Source organism: Grammomys surdaster, unplaced genomic scaffold (genome assembly GCF_004785775.1).
Source record: "Grammomys surdaster isolate TR1022 unplaced genomic scaffold, NIH_TR_1.0 169, whole genome shotgun sequence".
Lineage (NCBI taxonomy): Eukaryota > Metazoa > Chordata > Mammalia > Rodentia > Muridae > Grammomys > Grammomys surdaster.
The window spans coordinates 10,503,597-10,516,272 of record NW_021604617.1 but is presented as its reverse complement, the minus strand read 5'-3'; the positions used below and the strand labels follow the sequence as shown (position 1 = coordinate 10,516,272).

General features: G+C 40.1%; 2 protein-coding genes across 4 annotated transcripts in view; one reads left to right on the top strand and one right to left on the bottom strand.

Annotated features, from left to right (window-relative positions):
* The window catches only part of Supt3h (SPT3 homolog, SAGA and STAGA complex component), a 318,914-nt gene that overhangs the window by 98,905 nt on the left and 207,333 nt on the right, over window positions 1-12,676 (top strand). The window contains exon 1 of one of the 3 annotated variants that reach the window (XM_028766549.1): window positions 916-934. The exons of the other annotated variants lie outside the window; for them this stretch is intronic. The gene's annotated coding sequence lies outside the window, so the exon portion shown is untranslated. Of the gene's footprint in view, window positions 1-915; window positions 935-12,676 lie in introns of those variants that run through there. 3 annotated transcript variants of the gene reach the window in all.
* LOC114620473 (putative uncharacterized protein ZNRD1-AS1) lies at window positions 3,130-3,655 on the bottom strand. Its single transcript, XM_028766550.1, is given in 2 exon segments — window positions 3,130-3,168; window positions 3,170-3,655. Coding segments are annotated over 2 exon segments (525 nt in total).

The window sequence follows — 12,676 nt, the reverse complement described above, 5'->3', positions numbered from 1 at the left end:
TCATATAGTTGAGCATATTTTCATGTGTCCTGCCTAGATTTTGTCAGCAGGACACAAGCTGTGTTTATCTTTGAAGAGGGAACATCAATCAAGGAAAGGCCTCCATTATAGTGGCATCTAGGTAGGCTTGTAGGGCATTTTTAAGTTTTGTATTCCTAATGGTAAATGCCAAGAAATTTGACTGTCAGATTGTACAGTAGCTGCATTCAATTTTCTTTCAAGTTCATACTAAAATTATTGTAAATTTTTATTGATAATTGTTTTTCTGTATCACAGTCCATTTTTGGGTGCATTTAGTACTTTGTATATAGATCTTTCATATGTGCATAGGTTATCTATCATTTAAAACTTGCTTGCTTCTGGGAAGGACATTCAAAACCTGGATTGAAGAACGCTGTATGTTAACTATAAGTCCCCACTGTGCATTAGCCCAAGCCGTTCTGTCTGGCCAGGGTTTGCACTTCTTAACCAACCTTTCCTTATTTCCCTCTGAGTTTTCCTCTTTGGCCAATACCAGCCACTGTTCTTTCTGCTTGTTTTTTGTTTGTTTGTTTTATTTTCCTGAACTCAGCCTGTTTCTATTCTATTCTATTCTATGTAGGTAAAAGCATGCAGTGGTTTGTCTTTTCCCTGCCTGGTTTATTACACTCAATATCTTCAGTTTTCCTTATGTTGCTACAAATGACAGGATTTGGTCATTTTCTTGTGCCTTAATGGTAATTAGTAACAGTTTATTTTCATTTTCAGTTCCTTAATTGCACTTGCTGACTATGTTTTCATATATGTCTTTGCCATCTGCACATTTTTTCTTCTGAGAGAAAGTCTCACTATCCAGCACTGTGTACCCCAGAGCGTGTCGCCTAGGCTAGTTTCAAATCCACAGAGCTCTGCCTGCCTCCCCTAGGACCAATGGCTTCAAGTGCGAGGACTAAAGGTATGTCCCAGCAGACTAGACCCCGTCAGAAGCTCTTCTAATGACACCTTGGGCTTATGAGCTATTCCTGCTTGGTTTTTTTATTTATTTGTTTGTTTTGTTTTATTTTCCTGAACTCTGCCTGTTTCTATTAGTAACAGTTTATTTTCATTCTCAATTGAAAGGACTTGTAAGGACTGTTTAGGCATTTTTATGTCAGTTCTTTATCAGATGATCAGAACATCAGTATGGGTATCTTCTTTTTAAATCTTAACCTAGACTAGATGTTTCAGATCTGTTTTTATTCTTTCTTGAAGATCTAATCCTAGTCAGTCCAGTGGTCCAAATGAAAGACCAGAAATCCTTACATAGTTTTCCCCTCACAGAGTTCAGCAGAAGATTGTAGAAGCTAAATACATAAGCACTCGTGAAAGTGAAGGGTTGGACTTAAAGGCTTTCACTGTGTTTTGCTTTGAGGAGCTTTGCATTCAACTCATTTGATATCTTTGGGAGAAATTAGAATTCTGAACTCTATTGTATTTAAAATGCCCTATCCCAAACTGTTCCTGGAGCTTAACTATTTTTCAAGACGTCTGCAAGATTCTTTTTATTCCATTGATTTTCAGTCTCTTGTCTCATTTTGAGGAAATACCTCATACTATATATAGTATTTGCAGAGTTTCAGTATGTATTAAAACTTTGACTCCTCATTGAAGAACTCTATTCCATTTGTTCCACGAAAGAGGTTAAGTTCTTTAAAACAAGAACAGTTCTTTGATGAAAACTTCTACAACTTTCCCAGTGTCTCACGCAGAACAGTAGTGAGGAAGTGAGGCCAAAGGGCCGCATGATGTGGGGAATTCTTGGCCTAGTGCTGCAGAGGAGGCCTGTTAAAAAGTTTAAATTTTTGCTGTGATATTTTTCTGTGGTAATTTTTTCAAAAATATTTCCAATCCCCTACATGCTAAATGTGGCCATTTGTGTTTCCTGTAGTGTGAGATATGAAGAAACAAGGGTTTACTACTTAATGGTTTTCTAATCAAAATGTCATTGTAGTATTCATCTGCAGAAACTGGCCTCAGAAAGTATGGTTTTTGGTTTATTTTGTAAATAAATTCGGGAAGAGAATTGTTTTTGTTGGTGCTGATGAGTTCTCCTTTGATCGCTCAGCTTCACCAGGGACTGTGTCTTTGGGTGGTCCTTTGCTTGCGGCTTGATACCAAATATTCCTTTGCCTCTTCTGACAAATAGCCACTGCTCCCTTCCTAATTACCAGCCCACCACCCCAGTAGCCATTCCTCCTGTGCTACCTACCCCACCCATCACCCCAGTAGCCACTCCTCCTCTGCCACCTGCCCCACCCACCACCCCAGTAGTGGATCCTCCTCTCCTACCCACCCTACCCTCCACTCCAGAACCCACTGCTTCTCTCCTATTTGCTCTGTCCAACACCCCTGTTTCTTTTGTAAAATTGTCCAAATGAATATGATTAGCTCATGAGCCTTTTTGAGGCTTGCCTTGTAAGAATTTGGTTATTTGAAATGAACCTGAAATACATTCATATTAAAATCACATTATTTACATTTTAAAGACTATTTCATAGGATTTGTTTTCAACTTAAGACTTTGAGTAAAAAAATCTTCTTTGTTCTTAAAGCATTTTGTGCATTTTGATTCTTTGGTTTAAATTGTATCTACTTTCTTGAATCCCTATACAGACATACTCTTTTTTTTTTTCTTGACTGTTTTGTTTTTGTTGTTCTATAAACGTACAATACATAATTTCTAAGTTTAGGAGACTATTAAGGATGTTTTATGCTTTGGTTTTTAAAAAAAATCTCAAAAGAAAAGCAGAATATGGAGAATAATATTCATTTCAAAAAATTTTAAGAAAAGATTTATTTTATGTGTTTGAGTGTTTTGCCTTCATTTTTGCACTAGTATACTTTGTGCCTGTGGAGTCCAGAAGAGGATATCATATCTACTGGAAAGCGTTACAGATGGTTGTGAGCCACCACATGGGTACTGGGAACTGAACCTGGGTTCTTTGCAAGAGCAGCAAGTGTTTAACCACTGAGCCATCTCTGTCCCTCCTAGCTCTTTCATAAGCAAGATGGGGTGTCAGAATTACTGCACAATCTCTCCAAATGACACAGTGCTTCTAAAACGGTTTTATTTATTTCCTAGTATTTTTTTTCCACAAAAGGCCCTGAAATTTTACTGGTCTTTGATTTTTCATACATGACTTCTCAAGAAACGGTGGCAGGGCCAGGCATTTCTTTTGATTAGGCTTTATAGGTGTTTCCCCTTCATCTCCTGCCTGAGACTTCTCCAAAAGACTCTCCAACTTAATTAGACTTTTGGTGCGCAGCTGCAGAAGCGGGTGTGCATTCGCCCTTTCAGGACCCTTCATCTCCTCTTTCACTCGGTCGAGCTCCTCAAGTGAAGGGAGCTGGCTCTGGTCACTCCTCATCAGTTGTTCCTTGAGTCTTTGCTCCATCAGTTCCCTCCCTCGAAGCATTCGTTCCTGGTGGTCTTTGATTTGCACCTTTTCCCTCTTTTTTACTTGCTGTCTTCTCTGTGCTGTGGGGACATCATGCACAATTCTTGGCAGCCCTTCATTGGGGAAGAGTCTACACATTCTGTTCTTACACTCGCTGGCCTGGCCTGTGCGCTGTGTTTGCTGTTTAGTTTCTTTCCTCTCTTTCTCAGGTACTGAACAGTAGTGTTTTGGTTTTTCCATGCGCAGTGTTGCTTCTGCCCTTGTTTCACCACCTGAGTCTTTCTCATCATTTCCACTGTTCTTTTATCATGGTAAGACTGCTTTGGCAAGCCAGTAGTCAAGAGAACAGGCTTACTCTCTGATGCTTTATAGTCCTCTGGTCACTCAATGACCAAGTGGCTTGCTGCTGTTGTATGTAGGCCACCTACATTCCAGAGGCAAGAACCTTTATGCCAGTGGAGACTCTTGCGTTTTAGCTGACTGGTATCTTTATATGCATTTATCAAGCCAAAACTTTCCAAGTGTTCAGAATTCCTCCCAAAGAAAGTGAAGGAGGTTAGCTTGTTCCGCGTGGCCTCAAAACATAATGAGGGCCCAAGGATGCTGAAGAGTGTGTTAACTGCTTTTAGCCACTTCACAGCTGGAAAAGAACACAGTCTCGAGACCAGTGGGAGTTGTAGTTTTCTTCTCCAATGGCCTCAGAGTCAGTATTCAGGAAAACTAGTGTGGTGGCTTCTCTTTTCCTCTCACTTCTTAGGTTTTGTAGAGTGTGAGACACAAATGAAGAAATATTGTAAGACAAGGTCCAAGCAGGAAAAGCTGCCAGAGGCCCTAAGCTACCATTCCTTTAACTGATAGGACATCACAATACCTGACTGAAAATGCCATGGCAACCTAGACCTTCCTTTCTGAGATGTTCTGCTCCCTCCCCAAAGCTCAGGGATGAAGTTCCACATTTTCCCACTACTTTTAAAGTCCAAAATTTGGTTTTGCATAATACAGTTTCATTGGAAAACAAGACAAATGATATCGCATTTATTTTTATAAAAGCTTTTCCTGTTGGATTTGGTGGCACTGGCGTGTAGTTTTAGCCTCCCCAGAGACCCAGCTTAGTAAGAAGGATTACCTGAGCCTGGATAGTAAGAGTCCTCTTAAAACAATGTGGGGGGAAAGTTCCAAGAAAATGGCAGTGATCTAACTAACTTAAGCATATTGTTGCTGGGCGGTGGTGGCGCACGCCTTTAATCGCAGCACTTGGGAGGCAGAGGCAGGCGGATTTCTGAGTTCGAGGACAGCCTGGTCTACAGAGTAAGTTTCAGGACAGCCAGGGCTATACAGAGAAGCCCTGTCTCGAAAAACCACAAAATCAAACAAACAAACCATATTGTATAGTGACTTTGTTCCCCCCACATATCAGGACAATGATTGTAGTGACTTGTGTTCACATTACCTATAAAAGAAGAACATGGTGTCAGATGTCAGCACTGAGGCAGAGGCCACTACCATGAGAAGAGAACTGGACCAGAGACAAAACATATCTAAGCACATGCGGAAGCCTTCTGGGATTCTCTCCCCAGCCTATCCTACCTAGCATTTTCATGCACTTACTCAGTAGTCTACTGTTACATCTCTTCTGAGATCACTTCCCTGACAGCTCTTGCTGGCCCCTTCTACACCTAGTTTTCTTCAGCTTCACTGGAGTTAATCCTGCCTGTCTGAAAAACTTGAAACTTCTTGTTTTCAACAAACAGACAAACAAACACACAAGAAAATGGCTGTTTGTTCATAAGCTCCCTGTAGCAGTAGAAGTAGTGATTACTCCTTTAGGATCCACAATGCCGAGCAGCACTGTACTCAACCTTGTCACATCCTGTTGCACATTCCTCTTGATGAGCTCAAGTGACTCCAGTGCATAAAACTTCATTATAGTATAAGAAAGGACCGGAGGTTAAAAGGTAACCTGGTGTTATATCCAGGAAACCAAATCACAAAGGAGATTTAGTCCAAGCCGCCACTGGGCCTTCAGGAATACAGCTATCATTGTACTGTACCTGTAAGCATACATTTATGTAGTCACTTTCTAAAGCAGTTTCAGTAGATGAAGCCAACTTTAACCATCAGTCCTGAGCCCGTGTGGAAGTCTGATCGAGTGATTAGGAGATACTAGTTGTGAATACTCATTAGGAACAAGTTGGTGAGGTCTTCACCCCAAAGCCTCATTTACTCCTAAAGGACTCTACTAGTCATGTTATACTTTATATAATCTCGAATATGAAATGGTATCTGTAAACAGAAGTTTTAAATCCTAGAAGTACCTACCTCTTTGTCAGGGAAGATGCCTTACTTTTATGGAATTTTGAATATGGTCACATATGAGTTTGAGATCTGTCATAAGCAAATTGCCCCGAAGAACTATCTTTTCTTTTGCATCAGCTTCAAAGCTTGGTACTGTTGTCTTCAACAATTGTTTAGTTTATTTAAAGAGCTTGTGTATGAAGTTGCAGAAACAAGGTTGGTAACTGTAGTGGTTTGAATAAGTATGGCCCCCATAGAATCATGCTGTGTGAATGCTTGGCTTCACAACAAGTGCCAGTATTAGGAGGGTATGGCCTTACTGGAATAGGTGTAGCTTTGTTGGAGGAAGTGTGTCACAATGGAGGCGGGTTTTGATTTGATCCAGCCACTCCCAGAGTGACACATAGTCTCTCCTTGCTGCCTGTAGATCAAGATGTAGAGCACTGCTCAGTTTGCAGTCTGGATGCTCCCATGCTTTCCTCTACATGATAATGGACTCAACTTCTGAATTGTAAGCCAGCCCCAATTCAATATTTTCCTTTATAAAAGTTGCCTTGGTCATGGTGTTTCTTCATAGCAATAAAACTCTAATACAGTAAGGAACAACCTCGCTTGTTTGGAAGTACAATCTAATAGTGAAAGGTTACATTTACACACTAATACATGAACACATGTACAATAAACAACTTTTATTAGATTGTAAAGTTATGGCAGGAAGTTCTATGTTGGTATATAGCTTAGGCTGCTTCTAGGTAAAAATGTTGACAAAGAAGTGATGTTTTAAGATGCAGCATATGAGGATACATAAATGAAGATTTCAAAGAATGTCTGGTAACTGCTGAAAGGACCTAGAACAATAGTCCAGGTAGACTTCATATGTCACTGAATCCAAGAATTATTAGGTTAGATTCCCAACATAGCTACTTACTATGATTTGTTAGAAATGTATCATGTTTTAATAATTTTGTGGCATTGGGCACAATTGAAAAAAGAGAGAGGTTTGCAGAGTAGACAGAGAAAGAAATAGTAATAATACTTTGTGATCAGTGTTGCTCTGCATGGTTGGCCATCTGTGATGCCTTTTCTGAGAGGAGACTTTTTGGCTTCTCTCTTCATAGGTACATAGGTAGCTCTCTGTGACTTTACATTGACCCAGTGCTCCCACAACCCTCTCATTCCAAGCCCTCATTGAGAAGCTATGGCTTACAGGCTCAGGCTTAAAACTGTTAGAAAGAATGAGACCTTTATGTTACTAGAGGTGAGGGATGTCAGTGATAGTAGCTCTCCACAGAACTTGGACTGTTTCGTGGTAGTTCAATGTCAGCTCTAGTGTTCCATAGACCCTGCTAATTGAAACTCCATACTTACAGATATACCATAGTACAGCTAATATGGTGAACAGCAGGTAGCACAGCGCCTGTTACCAGCTCACTAGTGTTCACATTCACCAATAAATGAGTTTTGCATTGTGTATATAATTGGAAAAGCTTACTGGTTTAGCAAATGTTGCTTCAGAGCTAACTTTGCACTTAAAATGTGAAGATGTAAGAATTAAGAACAGTCTCATTTTGGTAAACAGATATTAAACTGTTTTTCTAAGAAATCCACCAGGAATTTACCCACAATTCCTCATTTTGTGGCATTAGAAGATTGGCCTTCCCTTTTTTTACAAGTCCCTTCCCCAGTACTTGGAAATCCCTATCCCTTGTGTCGAATGTGTTCCTCATGGCTTTCTACTGGCAACTTCCCTGATGATTTTTGATCATGCCTTTTATCTGTTGAAAAATTGAGAATTTGGTTTCTCAGGTACAATTTGTGTGTCCTATTGTTGGGCATTTATCTTCACTTTTTTGTTGCTTTTTGAAATATATTTGATTCATATTTAATCATAAAAAATTATAACCCCTAGCTTGAGGAAGTTTACAATCTGGATCACCATCCGTATAGAAATATACAAAGGAATATAGGAATGATATCCACAGGTAATACAAATGAGAAAAAATACATATAAATACTGTAGTCCATTGGAATCCTATCCTTTTAATAAAGTGAAACTTTTATGAATTCATAACCAGGAAGGGCCAGTCCAATGAAGTTTCTAAGTTTGATGGTGCCAACATATTGGTATTATATTATCATCTTTTATCAATCGTGAAGTGACTTACTGCTCAAACTGGGGACATTTTGGTTTGAAAGGTTCTCTTCAGCCATAAGCCATAAAAATGCCATGGTGGTTTTGGGGTTTTGAGATAAAAATAGCCTGTACTGATTCTGTGTAGGTGTGCTTACCATATTTGTTTACATTTGCTCAGTGTTGGTACTACCTTTATTTCCAGCAAATTTTTTTCTTAAGTGTATTTATGTCTTGTTTGTGTGTGAAATTCTGAGCAAACAAAACTGAAGACGTGAAATGACACACAATTTACAACATTAAAATAAGGTAGCTGTTTTAGGGAACATCAGCGTCATCGCCTGCCTGCTACCATTTATACTTAGTAACACAGAACCCTGAGTGTAATGAAGACTTGCTGCTGTTTTCCTCATGTTAAAGCTCATGTGTGAGTCGAATACAGATACAAATACTTCAGAAATACAGACAGCAATAGCTAGCACATGTCTAATACTTACTATTTATAGAGCCGTGTGTGGACAGGATATTCCTATTTTTTTCTTTTGAGTTTTTATGATTTTATTTAAATATAAAGTATGCTTATGAACCGTTTATTAATTTTCTTAATTTATTTAATTCATTATTATTTCAGTGTGTGTTTGTATGGTGTGTGTGTGTGTGTGTGTGTGTGTGTGTGTGTATGTATGTATGTATGTATGTTTCTGTTACATGTGGAGGTCAAGGGACATCTTTGTGTTTCAACATTGACCTCAGACCATCATGCTTACCAGCCCTATTGGTTTTCAGGTTCATGTGGAGCTTAGTGCCTCTGGTGGTTGTTTGGGCTGGTCTTTCCATTACAGAGCAGGCTTAGCATTAAAAGATGTGTGATTTGGCTTGTTAGGCCCTTGTGGGACCCTGTGCCTTTGCTGTCTTGGGGCTTCCATTACCAATGATGTCTATTAAATCTGACCTTTAATTTTCTCCACACCCTTCAGATACTCCTGGATTTCTTCCATTTATACTTAATTTTGACATATTCATATCAACATGACTGGTGCCATGTGAAGCATCTCAGGCCTCACAAGACATCAGGCAGCTGCCAGGATGTTGTGTAGAAGGCAGCACCCACTTCCTTGTACAGTACTAAGGAAGGAAAATCTTGCTGAAGATTTCAAGGATGTCTGAATCTTAAAATTACTTCCTATCAATATTGGACTCATAGTATTTTATACACTATCCACTTTGAACAGAAAATTAAAGCATGTTCTACCATCATTTTAATGTTAATAGAAGTAGCAGCTATGGAGTTCCTGGGGAAGTGCTAGGCCAGATGGAAATGAAAGTAATTGTAGGGTCATTGTTAAGTAAAATTAAATTACCCTGTCTTTTTAAAAGGCTGAATTAGGTGAGAGTACCAGGTCTCAGATTCTATTTCCTTATTTATTGGATAGAGCAGAGTTGGGTTTATTAAGTAAATGGTGTGCTTTATTTATAAAACAGTACATCTTTAGATTTCATCAGGAGAGGGGCACAGGAGGGAAAGAAGAAAGAGAGAAAAATGGCAGCACACTATGGTCTTCTGGAGGAGTTGTCAGATTTGGGGTTTTACGGGAAAATAAATCAAATTCAGTAGTCTGGCAACTGTGAGATCACCATCTCTAAATTAAATGAATTAAAGAAAAACAATACTAAATTCTACAAAATCAGAACTTGTCCAGAGCTCCTCGGAGCACAGAGGTAACAAGACACCAAATGGGTACTTCATAAGCACTGATAATAGAAGCCAGGAGGGGGCACAGATGTTGTAGCTAGATCCTCTAGAGCTTGAGTTACAGCCGGTTGTGATTATCATGTGGGTGCTGGGAATCAAACCCAAGTTTGCTTGAAGAGCAGCCAGTGTTCTTAACCTCTGAGTTGTCACTCCAGGCCTTAAATAGATCCATCTCTTATTGTTGAGGATCTGTAAGATTGCTGCAGATGCTAAATTACAAACAGTGACCAGCTGCTCTTAGAAAAAAAATCTGCCTAAATATACATCGTGTAGCTATATGGATCTCAATCCTAAAGATAACTAACTCCAGTAGATTCTGTTTTCCTTATTTAACCACCACCACCACCACCACCACCACCACCACCACCTCCTGAGATTTGGAATGCGAATTGACTTTTTGAGGTGGCCCCATCCAGCTAGATTCTGAGTAGAAGCCATTTGTAGTCTATTGTGCTTCGCAGCAGGCTCTGTGTTAGCTGTTTCTCTCCTCCAGTGACTAATTCTTACCACGTAGTAGAAGGGATGTGGGAATTATGTTGGCTAGGAGTTTCAAGGTCCAGTTGGTTTTGGTGAGGAAGGTATGCTGGAGGTCATGGGATGCCTTTCACTGTGGGGGCAGGATGTAAGGGTTTTGCTGACAGTCTAGGTGGATATAGAGGCAGGAAAAAACAGGCAACAAGGCAGTGTGAGACCTTGCTTCCTACACTCCACCTTTCATATTTGCTTCTGACAGATAGACTCCAGTTTCTAAATTTTCCATAACCCTCCCCCTCCCAAAATGGAATGGCCACAAGCCAAGGACCTATGATTCACAGCCTTGAGTCTGGTGGGGGGTGTTTCACAAGCATCATGACTGTCTGTAACACTGTGTGAGCCAAAGCAGGAGGGCAGTGTCTCCTTAGACTTCAACTGAAGGAGGAATGCACATGGACAACTCATTTTATCATCGTTTTTGTTCCTTGTAAAGATCATGAACGCGGTGTTACAAGTATTCGGCATGACGTTACAAACATGGAGAGTTATTCGTATTTATCTTTATACTGTTGCCTAAGAGCTAGGGATGAGTATTTGGTGGAATTTGGGCTAAAAGAAATAGTTTAAATTTGATGGAAGGGCTTTTATTTTTCGTGATCAAAGTGAGAAGTGCCTAGAACTGCATGTCTTCTTTCCCCTGGTTCAGGGCTGACTTCAGTTGAAGTAGTCTTAGATGCGAATGTGTGGCTGAAGACTGTGCCTACTGATAATAGGGTTGGGGGGGAGCTGCTCTCTGAGAGCAAATGGTGCTGTTACCTTATCACTTCTTTCATTCATCATGTACTTACCGCTTATCTTTCAAAAGCATCCTAAATTGTTATGCTTATTCCTGCACATTTCAGACCATTGTTGCTGTTACGTCTTTATTTAGTACTTACTGTGTTTAAGGGACTTCCTGTTAAGATAAATAGAAAGCAATGGATATAATACTCGATTTTTCTGGCTTTACAGTTTTGTTCAATGATAACAATATTTGCATCAAATAAGTCAAACAGTAAGTAGAAATAGGAAATGGCATTAAACTGAACGCTAACATATATCCTTGTGTGGTGTAAGCATAATAATGTGGGTCTTTAGACCACTAGGACAGGTCTTATGTGCTGAGGAAATAGCTGCTTTGGGGTTGGAAGCAGAGTCAACATTGTATAAGACACTGTGCCCTCAAAGAGCTTGAGCTTCAGTACGGCAGAGTGCTTTGTGTGGATCCTCTGCAGCCTGTGGGAGAGAAGGGAGGGTAAGATGGGCGGACCAAGGCTCTTAGAGTTTTCTGAAGAAGTAGTTAGTGCTATTTTCTTTCTTTCTTTTCTTTCTTTCTTTTCTTTCTTTCTTTCTTCCTTCTTTCCTTCCTTCCTTCCTTTCTCTCTTTCTTTCTTTCTTTCTTTCTTTCTTTCTTTCTTTCTTTCTTTCTTTCTTTCTTTCTTTCTGTGCATATGTGTGTGTACATATATGGTTTTTAATGTCTGAATGCATGTGCATATATGTATGGAGTATATACGTATATGATTTTATTACTTATTTATGTGTGTGTACATGTGTCCATGAAAATCAGAACAGTGTGTCGTATACTCTGGAGCTGGAGTCTTAGGCAATTATAAACCCCCTATCATGAGTGCTAGGGAACTGAACTCATGTCCTTTGGAACAGCAACAAGTGGTCTTAAATGCTGTGCCTTCTCTTCAGCCTTTCCAGTTTTTTTTTTAATTAAAATATGATTACATAATTTCTTCCTTTTCTCTTTCCTCATTCCACCCCTATCCTGCACCCTGCCTTTTTGGTCTCTCAAATTCATGACCTCTTGCCTCTTTTGTACACACACACACACACACACACACACACATATACACACACACACACTCTCACACACACACCCTGTTCAGTCTATGTAATGTTACTTGTATGTATATAATTTCAGAGCTGGCCAGTTGCTACTATATAACCAATTAGGGGCTCTCTTCCTGGAGAAAACCCTTTCTGTCTATCACTCAGTTGTTCTTACTCTCCTGAGGTTCTTTGTTTAGGATTATGGCCCTGTGAGATTCTCTCTGCATGTAGTTCTGAGTCCACTTTCTTTGTTTGCAGCTAGAACTCACTTACTTGGGTAGGCTGGCTGGCTGACTGTAGGGTTCTAAGGGTCTGCTTGTCTCCACCTCCCCATAATTAGGATGACACACAGGTACCTCCATGCCTGGCTTTTTGGCCTAGATGCTGGGGAAGTGAATCCTGGTCAGTCTGCTTTTATTCACTGAGCCATCTTCCAATCCCTCCCCAAGAGCATTTGTAGCATGACTTTGGACTACTGTTCCTCTGAGGACTAAGCATCAGTTTCCTACCAAGTCTCTGTAATCGCCTTTTCCTGGATACGGCAACTTATCAGATTGTCAGTACCTTCTGCACAGGTGGGGAAGCTCCTGTGATTGTTGATGGCTTTATGGGAACTTCTATGGAGACCTTAGTGGGGCTGCCTATGGAGACCTTAGTGGGGCTGCCTATGGAGACCTTGATGGGGCTGCCTGTGGAGACCTTGATGGGGCTGCCTGTGGAGACCTTA